The following is a 17,105-nucleotide window of genomic DNA, read 5'->3' on the forward strand; positions in this document are numbered from 1 at the left end:
ATACTACCTCTTCATATAGTATACTTAAGTGACAGTTAACTAGAATAATATGGCCATTCCAGAAGGTCTTTTAAAACCCACTCTTAATTGTCCACTATGTGCTTCAGAGTATGTTAGATTCTCAGGATATCAAGACATATAAACAAAAATTACAATACAGTGTTATGAATCCTGTTAGGGAACTGTATACAAGTGCACTGGGAGCAAAGATGTTTGTGGGAGTGGGGGGGAATTCCACAGAAGAGATGATGTTTCATCTGAGATATAAACAGTGCAGAACAGTTTGGAGAAAGACATTCTAGAGCCAGGGAATAGCATTTGTAGAAACCCAAACTCTGAAATAGTAAAGGGTGTTAGAGAAAGTCTAGTAGTTTGCTGTGACTTGAGCTTAAAGTCTGTAGGGGTAGCTGGTAGGGCATGATAAAAGGTAAGACCAAATTGTGTATGGCATGGTGAAGTCAAGTAAAATGAAGAGCTTAAATATTTGCTTTGCATTTGGGAAACTACAAAAATAATTTCAGCATGATCAGAGTAGAAACCAGATTGCTCGCTGTTTTCTCTAGAGCTTGAGGGCAAAATCAGAGTAGAGAGTTTTGGTTTTTTTAGAATAGATTTAAATATTGAAGAAGATAGATTGGGCAGGCACACTGAAACCAAATTTTTAGGTTCTTAAATAGCTGAAATATTTGGCATTATTATTCACTCTTTAAAAAGCTTTTGAGGAAAAGAGTGACAACTTTAAAGTATGCTTAGAGAGATTTCATCTATCAATAATAATGTTCAGAATGATTTGGAGGGAAAAAAGAGACTTGAAGCAGGAAGGCAGTTATAAGTATTGAGGTGAGCAGTGCCTAAATTAGGTTGGTCATGGTGGAGGGTAGAAAAGACAAAACAAGTGGGAAGGATCATGAAGGAAGACTGAATAAGATTTGTAACTGAGAAAAGCTAGAATGTAATGGATAGGCAAGAGGCAATGATGAACCCCATCGTCGTAGGAAATTCAAGAAGGGTGAGTGTTTTTAGATGAGGGGGAAAAAAGTACTGTGATTTTTTTTTTAAGTGCATGCATTTATGTATTTATGTGGGCATGAGTATGTGTATATGTGTACGTTGTTTTTAGACCTGTTAAGCTTATTTGAGTCAGAGGGAGAATATCCAAGATGATGATACATAACTGAAATTAGAAGAAAGATCTCAGTCAGAATATTTGAAATTATTTTGTGTGAAGGTAGTAGTTGAAGTCATACATTTTTGAAGAAGTTGGTATTTTAAAAGAATAGTAGACGCCAAATACTTTTGGGTACATTCATAGCCAGAAGATAAAACCTAGCGGAGAATTCAGTGAAGGAGACAGTAAAGTAAATAAAGGAAAGAATATAACCACAAGATATGTTTACATAGAAACCAAGAGATATGAGAAATTCAGAAAGCAGAGGTGGTCAACAATGTGAAATGCTTCAGAAATGCTTGTGATATTGTCACAATGGCTACAATCTCTTTTTCTATCTAGTATATCTTAGTGAGATTTAATGAGAAGTGTTAGCCAATTGACATGAGTAAGAAAGCTACATCTCTTGTAATGTGGCTATAGTATAGATTATTGTTTTAAAGCTGAATGTATACATACCCATAGCAAGAGCTTCATTCCTTTCAGCACAATAAATCTGTTGCCCTGTTAAAATTTGAATATTCAACCTCCAAATTATCATTTGCTCTTGATCCAAATTAATCAGTTTCACCCTTTGCTCTAAGGTAGATTAGTTTTATCATTACTTCTGAATAATGCATTTCATACTGGTCTTCTGCACAATCTGTTTTTGTTTGGATGTTCTGTTGTATGTATTCCCCTACGCACTCTCCCTAACACAAAATGTTTCAGACAGCACAGCTCTGGTTTGTAGACTGGCATGCTCTGGGATTTTGCCATTGGTAATCTACAGTTATAGAGTCAAAGATGGTGTATAGTTCATGTGTATGCTACTGTCTCTGTCCAGAAAACCTTTACTCTTACTTCATGATGGGCTGTCCTGGACCCTGTCTGAATTGGGTATTCTTTATGCTCCTGTAGTACCCTGTGCATATTCCACCTCTCTAAACTGAACTTCTTAAGGGCAAGAACTGTTTATTTGGCTTAAACTATATTTGTAGTGTTTTATTTCTTAAGCTATGGTGAGAACATGGATGGTCATCAAAGTACTCTTAAAACCTTTTCATAGATCTCAAACAGTCAAAGATAATTAGTAAAAGACCTTCTCTAACTATAAGGTCATAAGCATACTCTGTATTTTCTTCTAGTAGTCCTACAATTTTACTTTTGCATTTATGTCCTTAATCAATCTGGAGTGTATGTATCTGTGATGAAGTAGGACTCTTTATTTTTTTGCTTGTGGAGCCAGTTGTCGCAATACTATTTATTAAATAGTCCTTTATTTCCCCAGTGATACCAGTAGCTTTTTTTCCCATAAGATATTAAATTCTTATATATACTTGGGTCTGTTTCTGTATTTTTTGTTTTGTACTTGATTTAATTTTCTATTCCTATGCCAATGCCATGTTTTAATCACTGTAACTTGATAGTATATCTTAATAGATGGTACATCAAGTATTCTGTTTTTTTCTTTTTGAAAATTGGCTTTTGGCCATTTTCTAATATTTTATGTGAAATTTTAAATTGGTTTGTAAAGTAAACCACTTTGCAATTTGGATTAAAATTGTATTGCATTGATATATTAATTTGTGAAGAACCGATATCTCTCCCCCCATATATATATATTTGTTCCATGATATTGAAGTCTTACTAATGAACTTTTTAGTAAAGTTTTATAGTTTTCTCCATAAACTATTTGCATTGTTCTGATTTAATTGTTTTTCCTAGATATAGTTTAGTTTTTGGTGCTATTGCCAATAGGATTTTTTCTATTACATTTTCTAACTGATTATTGCTGAGAGAGGGGTTTTTTGGTGATCTTTTGTTCAGCTGTTATGTTAAACTCTCAGTGGTTCTTATAGTTTGTTATTTGATTCTCTTTGTTTTCATATCATCTACAAGTTTTTCTTTTTCCATTTTTATATCTTGTTTTTTGTTTATTATATTTTTGTTTAAGCCTTCTAGAACAATGTTGAATAAATGATGACATCAAGCATCTTGTTTGAATCCTGACCTTAATAGGAGTGCCTTTAATTTTTATCTTTACATATGATGTTTACTGTAGGTTTCTGATAAAGTACTGTGGCAGCAACACCAAGAGCTGCACTGATAACAGCTGTTAGCATTTACTGAGTATGTAGTATATGGCAGATATATACTACACTGTACTTGGTGTATACTGACTTATTTAATCTTTTTTTTTGACATCTTTGTTGGAGTATAATTGCTTTACCATGGTGTATTAGTTTCTGCTTTACAACAAAGTGAATCATCTATACATATACATATATCCCCATATCTCCTCCCTCTTGTGTCTCCCTCCCACCCTCCCTATCCCACCCTTCTAGGTGGTCACAAAGCACTGAACTGATCTCCCTGTGCTATGTGGCTGCTTCCCACTAGTTATCTGTTTTACATTTGGTAGTGTATATATGTCCATGCCACTCTCTCACTTCGTCCCAGCTTACCCTTCCCCCTCCCCTGACTTATTTAATCTTGACAAAAGTCCTACGAAAGTAGGTGGTGGGATTATCCTTATTTTAAAGTTAAGGAAAATGAAAATTAGGGATATTAAATAACTTGCCTAAGATGTTTTACAAAAAATAGAGGAGCTGGGATTTGAATACAGGCAGTCTGATTACAGAGTCCATCCTCTTATCTACTTCATGAATATAAACATGGTCTCTTTCAGTCTAGTTTTCTAATACTTTGTTGTTATTTAAAAATTGTAGCTGAACAGTTGTTGAATATTATTAGATGCTTTTCAAGCATCTCGTGGAATGATTGTGTTATTTTTGTCTTTAATCTATTAGAAAATATAGTGGATAACATTGGTATCTTTTCTCATGTTGAACCATACTTGTATTTTTAGGCAAAATACTTGTTAGTATTTATGGCTTTTTTTTTCTTTTAAATACATTGCTAGAACAAATTTGCATATGCTTTATTTAGGTTTTTTCACACCAATTCATAATAGTTTGACAATAGTTTTCTTGTGTAATCCTTGTTTGATTTGGTATCCAAATGACTCTGCAACTTCTGGCCAAAACGGGGAAACAAGGATAAGGTTTACCCTCATGTCTGAAACAACCATAAAACAGAAAAAATACAGAGATAATCAAGACACTGGACTCTGGATGATGAAAGGCAATGATCTTGTGAGATGGGAAACAAGTGAGATAGATCCTATGATTGAACTAGCGTACTACCTTGAGAGAGTTTCCAAACCGTGTCAGAGGTTGGGGAAATCTAGGCTAAGCACAGTGGATACTCTTTGAATTGAAGAAGATGGCTGGAGTTCATAGAACAGAATACTGGAGAATCTTGAAACTCTTGAAACAAGAGAATTCTTGAAAGCTTCAGAGTCCCCTTCAGTTATTTAGCTGAGTGCATGCATATAAAGAAACTACCGGGACTTCCCTGGCAGTCTAGTGATTGAGACTCCACACTTCCACTGCGTCAGGTGTGGGTTCGATCCCTGTTCAGGGAACTAAGATCCCATATGCCATGAGGCGCAGCCAAAACAAAGCAAACAAAAAACAACAACAAAAAAGAAACTACTGAGAAAGAAGCTCATGAAAGGATTAGAGGTAACAGTGCTTAATGATTCCACAGGGTTAGGAATTGTGCCTGTCCTCACCAGCCAGATTGAAAACCATCTTGATTCATGAGACATTGGATAGAGTACACAGAAGGGTATTGTGTCAGTAGTAGGGAATAATTAGTCCCAGAATAAGCACTGCTCCAATCCCACCCAACTTATCTTTAAAAGCAAGACCCGAAAGGATCAGACTGTTTTCAAGTAAGTTAATAATTGTGTCCTGGAACAGGACAGGCTTCTGTGTTCAAGAATCTTTAATAGGAATACAAAAGTATCCAACACACAACAAGGTAAAATTCACAATGTCTGACATGTAATCAAAAATTACCAGGTATGCAAAGAAGCATGAAAATATATGTATTAGAGAAAATTCAGTTAATCAAAACTAACCGAAAGCTGACACATGTTATAATTATCAAAGACACTAAAGTGGTTGCCATAACTGTGTTCTATATGTTCAAAAAGTAGAGTTATGGAAGATATGAAAAAGACCCAAATTAAACTATGCTAGGTATGATTTTAGATACTAGGAATATAGCAAGGAGCAAAACATACAAAATTTCCTACCTCATCTGCTCACATTCTATTTTGGGGACACAAACAGTGTATTAGTTTCTTAGAGCTGCTATAACAGAGTACCACAAACTTAAAACAAATTTATTCTTTTAAGGTTCTGGAGACCAAAAGTCCTTCTGAGACTCTGGATAGAATCCTTTGCCTCTTCATAACTTCTGATAGTAGCTGATAGTCCTTGACATACCTTGGCTTACAGCTGCATCACTCTAATCTCTGCCTCTGTTGTCACATGGCATTCTTCCTGTGTATTTCTGTCTCATAGCAGACACCAGTCATATTATAGTAGGGCCCCACCCTACTCCAGTATGACATTTTTTTAAAAAATTATTTATTTATTTATTTTTGGCTGCATTGGGTCTTTGTTGCTGTGTGTGGGCTTTCTCTGGTTGTTGTGAGCAGGGGTACTCTTCGTTGCGGTGCACGGGCTTCTCATTGGGGTGGCTTCTCTTGTGGTGGAGCACGGGCTGTACGCGCGGGCTTCAGTAGTTGTGGCTCACGGGCTCAGCAGTTGTGGCACACGGCCTTAGTTGCTCCACGGTATGTGGGATCTTCCCAGACCAGGGCTCAAACCCGTGTCCCCTGCATTGATAGGCGGATTCTTAACCACTGTGCCACCAGGGAAGCCTCCTAATATGACATCTTAACATCTGATTACATCTGTAACAGCTTTATTTCCAAACAGGGTCACATTTTGAGGTACTGGGGGTTAGGACTTCAACATATCTTTTGTGGGGACACAACTCAACCCGTAACACACTATAAGCAAAATAAGTTAATTAAATAGTATTTTAGAACAGGGGTTGGCAAACTATGGTCTGCAGACTAAATCCAGCATGCATTCTCTTTTTATAAATAAAGTTTTATTGGAACTCAGCCATGCCAGTTTGTTTACATACTGTCACTGACTGCTTTTGCACTCCAAAAACAGTTTACTAGTTGGTTGTCACAGAGACCTGAAGGCCCACAAAGCCTAAAATATTTATTATCTGGCCCTTTACAAGAAATGTTTGCCAGCCTATTTTAGAAGGTTAAGTGCTAGTGAGAAAAAACAGGAAAGGGAGGATATGCAATATAGGCTAGTCAGAAAAGACTTGTATGAGAAGGTGAATTTGATCAAAGGCTACGAGGAATTACTCTTTATGTACTGACTTAGAAAGATGCCCAATATGTAGTGTTAAGGGAAAAAAAAGTTACAGAACATTTTTGTGATCCCATTTTTGTACACTGATAAAGTATATATTTATACAATATAAAGTTATACACATAGAAATTTTGTAAGATTATACACCAAATTGTTCACAGTTATCTTGATGGGATTATAGGGGATTTTCACATGACATATTGTCAATTCCTATTCATTTGAAAGTTTTAAAATAATTATGTATTTTCTTTGCATTTAAAAATATCCTTGTTATAGATTAAATTTCTTATATGTTATCAAATTATATCAAAGGTTTAACATGTGTGAAACAATAGTGGGGGATTCAACTCCTTATCTGAGTTTGAAGTTATCTTGTTACATTTCAAAGAGGAACGACCGCTCCTTATGCTAGAATTTAACCTAATACTGAGCAGATTTTAAAATGAATTTTTACATCTGTGTGCATATAATAATTTGGCGGTTGAGGAGTCAGTAGCCTTAACTTACTGCTAGTGGAAGACAAAAGGTATGATTCTGTGTAAGATTTGCTTTAACTGCTTTTATCAGATTCAACAAAATGTTCCTTTCACATGTCTATGACATACATGGATATCAAGGAGGTTTGGATTAAGCATGGGGGAGCCAATAATGTTTCCAAGCACGTAGCAAAACTACACTGGGATACTTGAATACTCTTATACAAGTGTTTATGGGAGTGCTTTATACTGAAACTCAGAAGATATCTAAAATGAGATGCTTTCTCAAAACCTGACAGACCAGTAGGTGGCAGGAATTTAAGTACACATATAAAAACTTGTCAAAACTGTCTTTCTAAACAAGACCCTCCTCTCTCTACCGCGAGACCCAACGAGAAGAGTAGGACATTTAGAAGCAGAGGACTTAGTTTCAAATCCCTGCTCTTTCACTTACTAATTTTGTGATTTGGGTAAGTACCTTACCCTGTCTGAATTTTTGTTTTTTCTTTTGTAAAGTTCCAATAATTAATCCCTGCCTTTCCAAACCCAAGAATGTACAATTCCAAGAGTGAACCCTAAAGTAAGCTAGAGATTTTAGGTGACTATAATGTGTCAGTGTAGGTTCATCTTTGGTGAAATGTACCATTCTGGTGAGAAGTGATGTTAATAATGCAAGAGGCTATACGTGTGTGGGGACAGAGGGTCTGTGGGAAATCTCCTTACCTTCCTTTCAATTTTGTTGTAAACTTAAAACTACTGTTAAAAAAAAAAAAACCTTTAAAAAAATAATAAAATAATGAGCCCTGCCCTATCCACCTGCTTCTCTAGGATATTGGGAGAATCAAGTGAAATAACTTACATGAAAGCAGTTTGTGTAATGTGAAATAGTATACAAGTATTAGTTATTATGAATTCATGATTAGTACTAATGGAATAGAACAGAGTTGGATAACTTTTTTTAATGTTGAGCCTTCTTTTTTAATTTTTATTTTATTTTTATTTTTGGCTGTGTTGGGTCTTCGTTTCTGTGCAAGGGCTTTCTCCAGTTGTGGCAAGCGGGGGCCACTCTTCATCGCGGTGCGCGGGTCTCTCACTGTCGTGGCCTCTCCCGTTGCGGAGCACAGGCTCCAGATGCGCAGGCTCAGTAGTTGTGGCTCACGGGCCTAGTTGCTCCGTGGCATGTGGGATCTTCCCAGACCAGGGCTCGAACCCGTGTCCCCTGCATTAGCAGGCAGATTCTCAACCACTGCGCCACCAGGGAAGCCCAGAGTTGGATAACTTTCTAAATAATTAATTTGATAATCAGTTAATGTAGGCATGACTGACTTTTTGCGAATTTATCCATAATAACACTACTGTGTATGACATGAGGTAAAAGGTACCATATTGAAATTTCCCCATCCTGATCCCTGCTCAGCTTATTTATTCAATAAATATTACTTTGCCTTCTATTTGGCAGTCGTAATTCATCTACTGTTCTACAGTTATAGTAGTACTGTTTCTATAGTAATAAGGTTTATACTGACAGTCTTCCTCACATGCAACGTAAATCTAAATTTATTATTCTTTTTCATTCTATCCTAATTTTTTATCAAATTAAAAGGGAAAAAAACTCAAAAATCACAATCCATAGGAATAAAAATAATTTATAAAGGGTTAAACTATTAAATATTTAACAATTAAACTCCACTACTTTTTCTCCCACTTAAAACATCCATGGAAATTAAAGTAAGAACAAACAGCTATAAGGATAGCTTTGGATTTGTTCTAATTTTTTAGCTAAATCATCCATAAACTTTCTTACTTTAACATTAATAGTAGTGAATTATTTATGACGCATCCTTTTTTTTTTTTTTTTTTTTTTTCCTGTACGCGAGCCTCTCACTACTGTGGCCTCTCCCGTTGCGGAGCACAGGCTCCAGACGCGCAGGCTCAGTGGCCATGGCTCACGGGCCTAGCCACTCCGCGGCACGTGGGATCTTCCCGGACTGGGGCATGAACCCATGTCCCCTGCATCGGCAGGCGGACTCTCAACCACTGCGCCACCAGGGAAGCCCTATGATGCATCTTATGCCTCCTTTCAACACATTACCATATTGAAACCACCATAGTTGAGGAATTGCTGCTGTAGAACAACCGCTTAGTTCTTGGAAAAATCCTTTCCTGTATCTGTGGTTAGTGGTCATGTTTTGGCTTCACAGAACCTTCCAAAATAACATGCAAATTTCAAGGAAAATCAATATATACAATATGTGCTTGTAATATATGCATAGAATATTCTGCAAGCGATGAGGAGAAAGGATAGTGCTAATAATAGAATTTTAAATTGATTATCTGCTGTCAACAGAATGAAAGGGGAAAAATAAGCAGAGTACTATCAATTCAATCAATTTTAAAACAAGATAAGCCCCCAAATGAAGTGGACTATATTGCATATAATATTTTAGATAGTATCAATACTATTGTGTCTCCATCTCTTAGGTTTGGACTATGACATCAAGTTCCTTAATAGATGTTCCTTTATCACATTTCAATGACAATCCTTTAAAAATTAGGAAACATTACTTTCTAACTGTTAAAATGCGAAACCTACCTTTGCCTGTTTTTCCTTTTACTTGTGTTTCATGGCACTGCTCACATAAATCTAATTGCTTTGAAGTAATCAAACTTTCATGGGACTTCTTGTTTCAGAGTTTTGTTATAAGACTATAGTACATAAATAGAAAGATTGCCAGTTTTCAGAACTATAAAGAAACCTCTCTACAGTGTGAACAAGGTACTTGGTAGGGTAGGTGGTCAGGATGACATGACCACATACCACTCTACCAACATGCTCAGATATTTTTCTTTTCTGTTGTTTTGATGAACAGTTGAATGATGTGGTAGATTTTTCTACTCTGGGACTATTTAAAGTTGGGAAGTAAGGAATAAAATAGGTAGAGGAAAATGCATCCTGCAACTTAGTTCTTTTATAGCTTTACCTGAGACAGTCTAAACAATTCATTATCAAATTATTTTGTTATAGAGTGACTGTTACCTGGTTAGGGAGTATAAAAGTATTTATATTTTGTAAAATGATACTATGTTTCAAGTGTAGTACTATGAAGCCCTCATCAAGAAATTAGTAGTTTTATCTTAGAGAGATACACGTTAAGTACTTTTTATTTAAATTATATTTATTTTCTATTTTCTACTGAAGCCACAGGGTACAACATTGGAAAAGGTACAAAGAGCACACTGTAGAGTCTCCCTCCCACTCTAGTGTCTCAAACAGCCAGTGGCAGCCAGTATTTGAATTTTTATCCTTCTAGAGATGTTTTATGCACATATAAGGAAATGAGTATATGTTTTGCCTTTTTTGTTGTGTTTTTGCCCATAAATAACAAATACACTGTTGTATACCTTAGCAATGTATTTTAGATATGATTCTATATCTGTACATTTTTTTAATGACTACATGTATACTGTGTTTGGATATGCCATAATTTACCTAGTCCCCTATTCATGAACATTTAGGTTGCTTCAGCTTTTTACTATTAAAAAGAATGCTGTAGGGCTTCCCTGGTGGCGCAGTGGTTGAGAGTCCGCCTGCCGATGCAGGGGACACAGGTTCGTGCCCCGGTCCGGGAGGATCCCACATGCCGTGGAGCGGCTGGGCCCGTGAGCCACGGCCGCTGAACCTGCGTGTCCGGAGCCTGTACTCCGCAACAGGAGAGGCCACAGCAGTGAGAGGCCTGCGTACCGCAAAAAAAAAAAAAAGAAAAAAAGAAAAGAATGCTGTAGTGAATAACCTTGTACATGTGTTGTTTTGCCCATATTCATAGGATAACATACTAGAAGTAGAATCATTAGATTCAAACGTACATGTACTTTAATTTTGACTGATAGCGCAAAATTGGCCATATACCTTGTCTGGGTAGGGTTTTTGTTTTTAACTGAGGTCTCATTTACAAACAATAAAATTCATAGTTTTAGGTGTACAATTTGATGGGAAGGTTATGCCAGTTTATAACTGGCAGTGTATGAGAATGCCTTTATGTCATATTCTCATAACGCTGTTGGTAACTTTTTAGTTTTTATATTTTTGCTAGTATTCAAGGTGAGAATGATATTGCAATAGTTTTGTTTGTTTTATTATTTTTACTAACTACAACTTGTATACAATAAAGTTCACAAATCATAAGTGTACGGCTCATGTTCAGTATCCCAGAATGCTCCCTTCTGTCCTCCCACCACCTTCCCTCCAAAAGAGAACCACTATTCTGACCTATCCCCATAGATTAAGTTAGCCTGTTTTTGAACTTCATATAATTGTCAGTGTCAATGCTGAGGCTTATCATGTGCTTTTAACTTGGTACAGAACTGCCAAATTGTTTTCCAAAGTGTCTGTATCATCTTGCATTCCTGTCTGGGTTGTTTTAATTTGTATCTCACTATGAGTGAGGTTGAAAGTATTATTTCATATATTTGAGTTACTTGTATTTCCTTCTCTATAAACTGCCTGTTCAGCTCATCTTGCCCGTTTTCTTCTAAACAGGCAAGATGAGGTGTTGGAATTTTTTTTAGTGATTTGTAGGCATTCTTCTTATGTCAGGAGATACTTTTGGTCAGGCTATGAATTACAAACTCTTTCCCCCATTTTGTCGATTATCTTTTGAAGTTGCTAATGCTGGGTTTTGCCATGTAGAATTTTGTCTCTCTGAAGCTCTCAGTCTCACAGAGTATTTACTAATAGTGCAAGACTTCATAATACGGAAACAGAATTGCTCTTTTAATTAACCTTAAAGTATAAATTGTTTCCCAGTAATATTTTATGTAGCCATAACTTTAGTGGGAATAAAGAAAAATATTCTGAAGACTTCAACTTGTTTTCTGCGTTCTCATAAGGATTTTACCACCTTTTAGAAAACAGCTATACAATGGAAACAAAAGAGCTTTAGAAATTGTCTGAATTTATTATGTGTAGTAAGAGTAAAAATATTTAAAATAATATTACATGTGTCTTTTACAGAAATATCTATGCAAGATGTTGACATTGCAAACTTGGATAGTGCAAGCCGTGTTTATTTTCCTCACCACTGAATCTGTAGGTAAGGTTCATGAAATATACTACCTCCTAACCCCACAAATTAGGTTTGTGTATTTTTGTATAATTACATAATTAAGCTTATGTTGAATAATTAATTATGCTTATATATTTATTCTTTCTAGGATCATTATTGAGAGAATGATGTTGTCTTAAAAATGAATTTAAGAAGTAAAAAATACTCTTGACAAATTATAATTTGTATAATTTGAGTTGAAACACTCAATTACTCAGTAATCCTAAATCCTGTTTAGCTATACTAACAGTAACTTTAACGTAGAGAAGGAAAAAAAGGGTTTATTTTGTTTGTTTTTATAAATAAAGAAATAGGAAGTTTGTTACTTTTAGCACTTCACTCCTTAACCTTCACTCCAGAGGTGTCACTGAGCAGCAGTGTGATTGTGATAACAGAATAAAGAGGTCACCTAGAGCAGTACTGCTCATACTAGTCCACAGCCTGTTTGAGAACTGGTTGTTTTTGGTCCACAATGAGATGAGTACAGAAATTAAGAATAAATGTTTAGAAACTCTTTTAACAATTTGACATCCAAGCATGTGATCAGTGGACTTGTCCCACTGAACATGAATATAAAACAAAAGTATAAGTTTGTGAAAGATTGGGAGAAGAAAACCTAAACTGATCCTTCACCACAGATAGTTTGAGAAGCACTGCTCTAAGTCAAACCCTCTTCAAGTTCAAGAATGCAGCTTCTTTTTAAACAGTTGAATTATACAAACCTTATGTTGAAATTTTTCCTTATTTAAGTCTTTCCTAGTCTTGAACCCAAATTTTCTTCCTTGTAACTTTTTCTCATTAATCCTAGAAATCCTTCTATAGTAGGCCCACTTTCCTTTCCCATGTTCAACTCTTCAAGTATTGAAGGACTGCTTTCCTGTGTCTATAACCCCTCTCTTCCCCAAACTAAATTTACCTAATTATTCTTTTATAGGACTTGGCTTCCAATCTCTATGTGCTGATTACCCTCCTGACTCTTCTCTTAATTTCCCATATCACATTTAAAATATAATACCATCCCACCTCTCCTACTTAGCAACTATGAAACTTTAGCCAGTCACTTAATCTATGTCTCAGTTTCCTGATCTGTAAGATGGGGATAATAACAGCCCGTAACTCCTAGGGTTATTGTGAGAATTAAATGAGTTAATACACAGAAGGCATTTGGGCAGTGCCTGGCCCACAGTAAGAATTATTTAAAAGGATAGTAATAATATATTTATTATTATTTTATATATTTATTATTTTATTATTATTATTGAATAAAATGCACTTAAGAAAAAAATAAATGTATCAGAACTAGACATGGTCTGAGTGTAGTGATTTTATTACATACTTTGATCTGAACATTATTTTTATTAAAGCAACATAGTATTTTGCCCACTAAGATACACCATAGTTTCATGTTAAGCTACCTACCAGTCAGTGAAAATTCTCACATCTTTTTTTTTTTTTTTGATTTATTTTTGGCTGCGTTGGGTGTTTGTTGCTGCACGTGGGCTTTCTCTAGTTGCAGCAAACGGGGGCTACTCTTCGTTGCGGTGCGTGGGCTTCTCATTGTGGTGGCTTCTCGTTGCAGAGCACGGGCTCTAGGCACACAGGCTTCAGTAGCTGTGGCGCACAGGCTCAGTAGTTGTGGCTCGCAGGCTCTAGAGCACAGGCTCAGTAGTTGTGGCGCACGGGCTTAGTTGCTCCACAACATGTGGGATCTTCCCGGACCAGGGCTCGAACCCGTGTCCCCTGCGTTGGCAGGCGGATTCTTTTTTTTTTTTTTTTTTTTTGTGGTACGCGGGCCTCTCACTGTTGTGGCCTCTCCCGTTGCGGAGCACAGGCTCCGGATGCACAGGCTCAGCAGCCATGGCTCACGGGCCCAGCCGCTCCGCGGCATATGGGATCCTCCCAGACCGGGGCACGAACCCGTATCCCCTGCATCGGCAGGCGGACTCTCAACCACTGCGCCACCAGGGAGGCCCGGCAGGCGGATTCTTAACCACGGCACCACCAGGGAAGCCCTCTCAGATCATTTTCACATGAGTTACCTTTTAAGCCATTTCTCCCTCACATATTTATTTCTTATCAACCTAAATAGGAGATAATTTTCTCTCTTGCAAAATCCATTAGCCTATCAGTCTAATCTTTCAACATAATTTTGAATCCTAATGTTATCATCCAAATTGTTGGCAATCCATTATAGTCTTGTCCTTTGCTGATTTGATAAATGTGTGTGTGTCTCTCTCTCTCTGTCTCTCTCTCTGTTTTCCCCCAAGTTGTTGATAAAAATGTTGAAAATAACAGGACTACATTATCTATTGCTGCCACACAGATTACTCTAAAACTTCATGCCTTAAAATGACATTATTATTTCTCATGGTTTATGTGGGTCAGGAATACAGACAGGCACAGTCAGACTGATTCTCCTTTGCTCTGATGTCTGGGGCCTCAGCTAAAATATTCAAAGATCGGGGGCTGGAATCATCTGAAAGCTCATTTACTTATATGTCTGGTGTTGATGCTGGCTGTAGACTGAGGGCTTTGCTGGGGCTCTTGGCCAGAATACCACACGTGGTCTCTCCACGTGCCCTTGGCTTCCTTGCATGTGGCTGGGTTCCAAGGGCAAATGTCCCAAGAGAAAAAGAGAGCTAGTCAGAAGTTGTATTTTTTTGATGATCTAGCCTTGGAAGTCACTTAGCACACTCTGTTGGCTGGAGCAGGCATAAGCACCCTTACAGATCTGAGGACAGGAGGGGAATACAGACCCCATTTCTTTGTAGAAGGAGTATCAGTCACTTTGTAAGCTGAGCATGTGCAATGGGACACATATATAGGTATGACCTTTGTTGGAAAATACAGTCTGCCCCAAGGACTGAGGGCAGGCACTTCAGCATACTACTTAAGTCTCCCTCTCATTGATATTTTTAGTCAGTGATTTTTTTATGTATGAGTAATTGACCAATTAAAAATCTATTAGTTTGAAGCCATGAAATTTCTGTTTTTGTAGATCAAGAATAGCTAAATATCAGCAGTTTCATAATGTTCATTCTAATATCTGTTTTGTTTTTGGTTTTTTTAATAAATTTATTTATTTTATGTATTTTATTTTTGACCTCATTGGGTCTTCGTTGCTGCACGCGGGCTTTCTCTAGTTGCAGCGAGTGGGAACTACTCTTCATTGTGGTGCATGGGCTTCTCATTGTGGTGGCTTCTCTTGTTGTGGAGCACAGGCTCTAAGGTGCACGGGCTTCAGTAGTTGTGGCGCATGGGCTCTAGAGCGCAGGCTCAGTAGTTGTGGCACACGGGCTTAGTTGCTCCACGACGTGTGGGATCTTCCCGGACTAGGGCTCGAACCTGTGTCCCTTGCAGTGGCAGGCTGATTCTTAACTGCTGCGCCACCAGGAAAGCCCCTAATATCTGTTATAGTATATTCTAATCCACAGTTCTTCATCTTGACTACATGAATATCCCAACTAACTTTATTAAATACCTTTATTTAAATTAAAATACTCTCTTTTTAGAATTTGATCTCAAGTAGCCTAGTAGCCCTATAAAAATGGGTTTAGTTTGGTATGGGGTGGTTTCAGTGAGCCTGTGTTTCACTTTGAAAACTGGAACGTTTGCCCATTTCTAGTATTTCTCTTATTCTATGTGATTAAAAATTGTTATTTAGTCTCTGGTTGTGTCTTAATGTTCTTTAGTACTCTGAAGTATATTTCATAGGTACTGTTCCCTCTAAATATTATAGAGAAAGTAAAACAGGAATGATTTTACCAAGGAATAAAGTAAGGTCAAGGGAGTTTTAAGGACTGGCTCAGTATCACAAGGTAACTTATTAGTATGCCACAAGATAGAAATTTAGAGTAGTTTGTGCACTGGGACTTGCCATAGATGTGTATAAATAATGGCAAGGTCATGTAAATAGGCCACATCATAGGTTTTGAAACAAAGAAATAAATATTCTGACTCTGGGCCTTATGGGTTTATGAGAGGTGTGGAATAAGAAGATAATTGTTTAGCTTTTTAAAGTAGTTTTATCCTTTGTGCAGTCTAACTTGGGACCAAGTTGGGAATTGGAAGAATCTGCCTGATACTTGAGGTTGACTCGGTAAAAGTATCTCAGTGTTCTTTATAAAATAAAGTGTTGAAGTAAATGATCTCCAAGGTTTTTCTCAGTTTCGTAATTCTCTGATTCTGTATGTCTTCTACCTTAACTGCTAGAACTAGTCACCTCTAAGAGACCCTTCCAGACCCCATCAATGTGACTAGATTACTTGTCTCTGGAGAGTAGTAGTAATGATGATAGGCTACCATTTATTGGAGGCCTGTTGAATACCAGGCATTGTAGTAGGTTCTTTACATAACTAATTTCTGATCTCAAAAATCTTTTCAAGATAGCCGTTATTAGGGAGGGTGGGGGGGAGGGAGACACAAGAGGGAAGAGATATGAGAACATATGTATATGTATAACTGATTCACTTTGTTATAAAGCAGAAACTAACACCCCATTGTAAAGCAATTATACTCCAATAAAGATGTTAAAAATAAATTAAAAAAAAAAGATAGCCATTATTAACTTCATTTTCCGAGTGAAGAAATTGAAGCTCAGATAGAACTTCACATCCCATTGGTAAATGGGATTCACCAGAGAAAGCTGCCTTAAGTTTCTAGACAGTGAGAATAGAGAAAGAGAATAGAATCATGCCAAATATTTGAGAATTTTATTTTGATCGTAATAGATAGCCATTAAATAATTTAAAATAGGGAAATGGCATATTCATTTTTGAACAGTAACTCTGGAAGCTGTATGTAAGATGAACTAGAAGGAGGTCAGATTGTGGTATAATATGATGGCCTAAGCACCAGCAGCCAAAATAGGGTTGATGAGAAGAGGTTGATATACATACTAAGAATACAGAAGACTCAGGGGAGGAGGCTAATTAGAGAGAGGGGACTACAAGGTTATCCGGCCTAGATGGCTGGATGGGAGTGGTGTTGTTAGCAGAGGTAGAGAAATAAGAATAAGAAAGAGTAAATTTGGAAGGGACTATGATGCATATAGCTTTAGACA

At 36.9% G+C, this 17,105-nt stretch overlaps 1 protein-coding gene across 4 annotated transcripts in view; it reads left to right on the plus strand.

Moving 5' to 3' along the window:
- Nucleotides 1-11,967: 11,967 nt before the first annotated feature.
- The window catches only part of IL6ST (interleukin 6 cytokine family signal transducer), a gene marked incomplete at its 5' end in the record, with an annotated part of 31,521 nt that continues 26,383 nt past the window's right edge, over nucleotides 11,968-17,105 (plus strand). For all 4 annotated transcript variants that reach the window (XM_079702014.1, XM_079702015.1, XM_079702016.1 and 1 more), the window contains one exon: nucleotides 11,968-12,031. In XM_079702014.1, coding sequence (XP_079558140.1) covers nucleotides 11,968-12,031 — 64 coding nt within the window. The remainder of the gene's footprint in view (nucleotides 12,032-17,105) is intronic.

The sequence above is a fragment of the Hyperoodon ampullatus genome (genome assembly GCF_949752795.1).
Source record: "Hyperoodon ampullatus genome assembly, chromosome: 4".
Lineage (NCBI taxonomy): Eukaryota > Metazoa > Chordata > Mammalia > Artiodactyla > Ziphiidae > Hyperoodon > Hyperoodon ampullatus.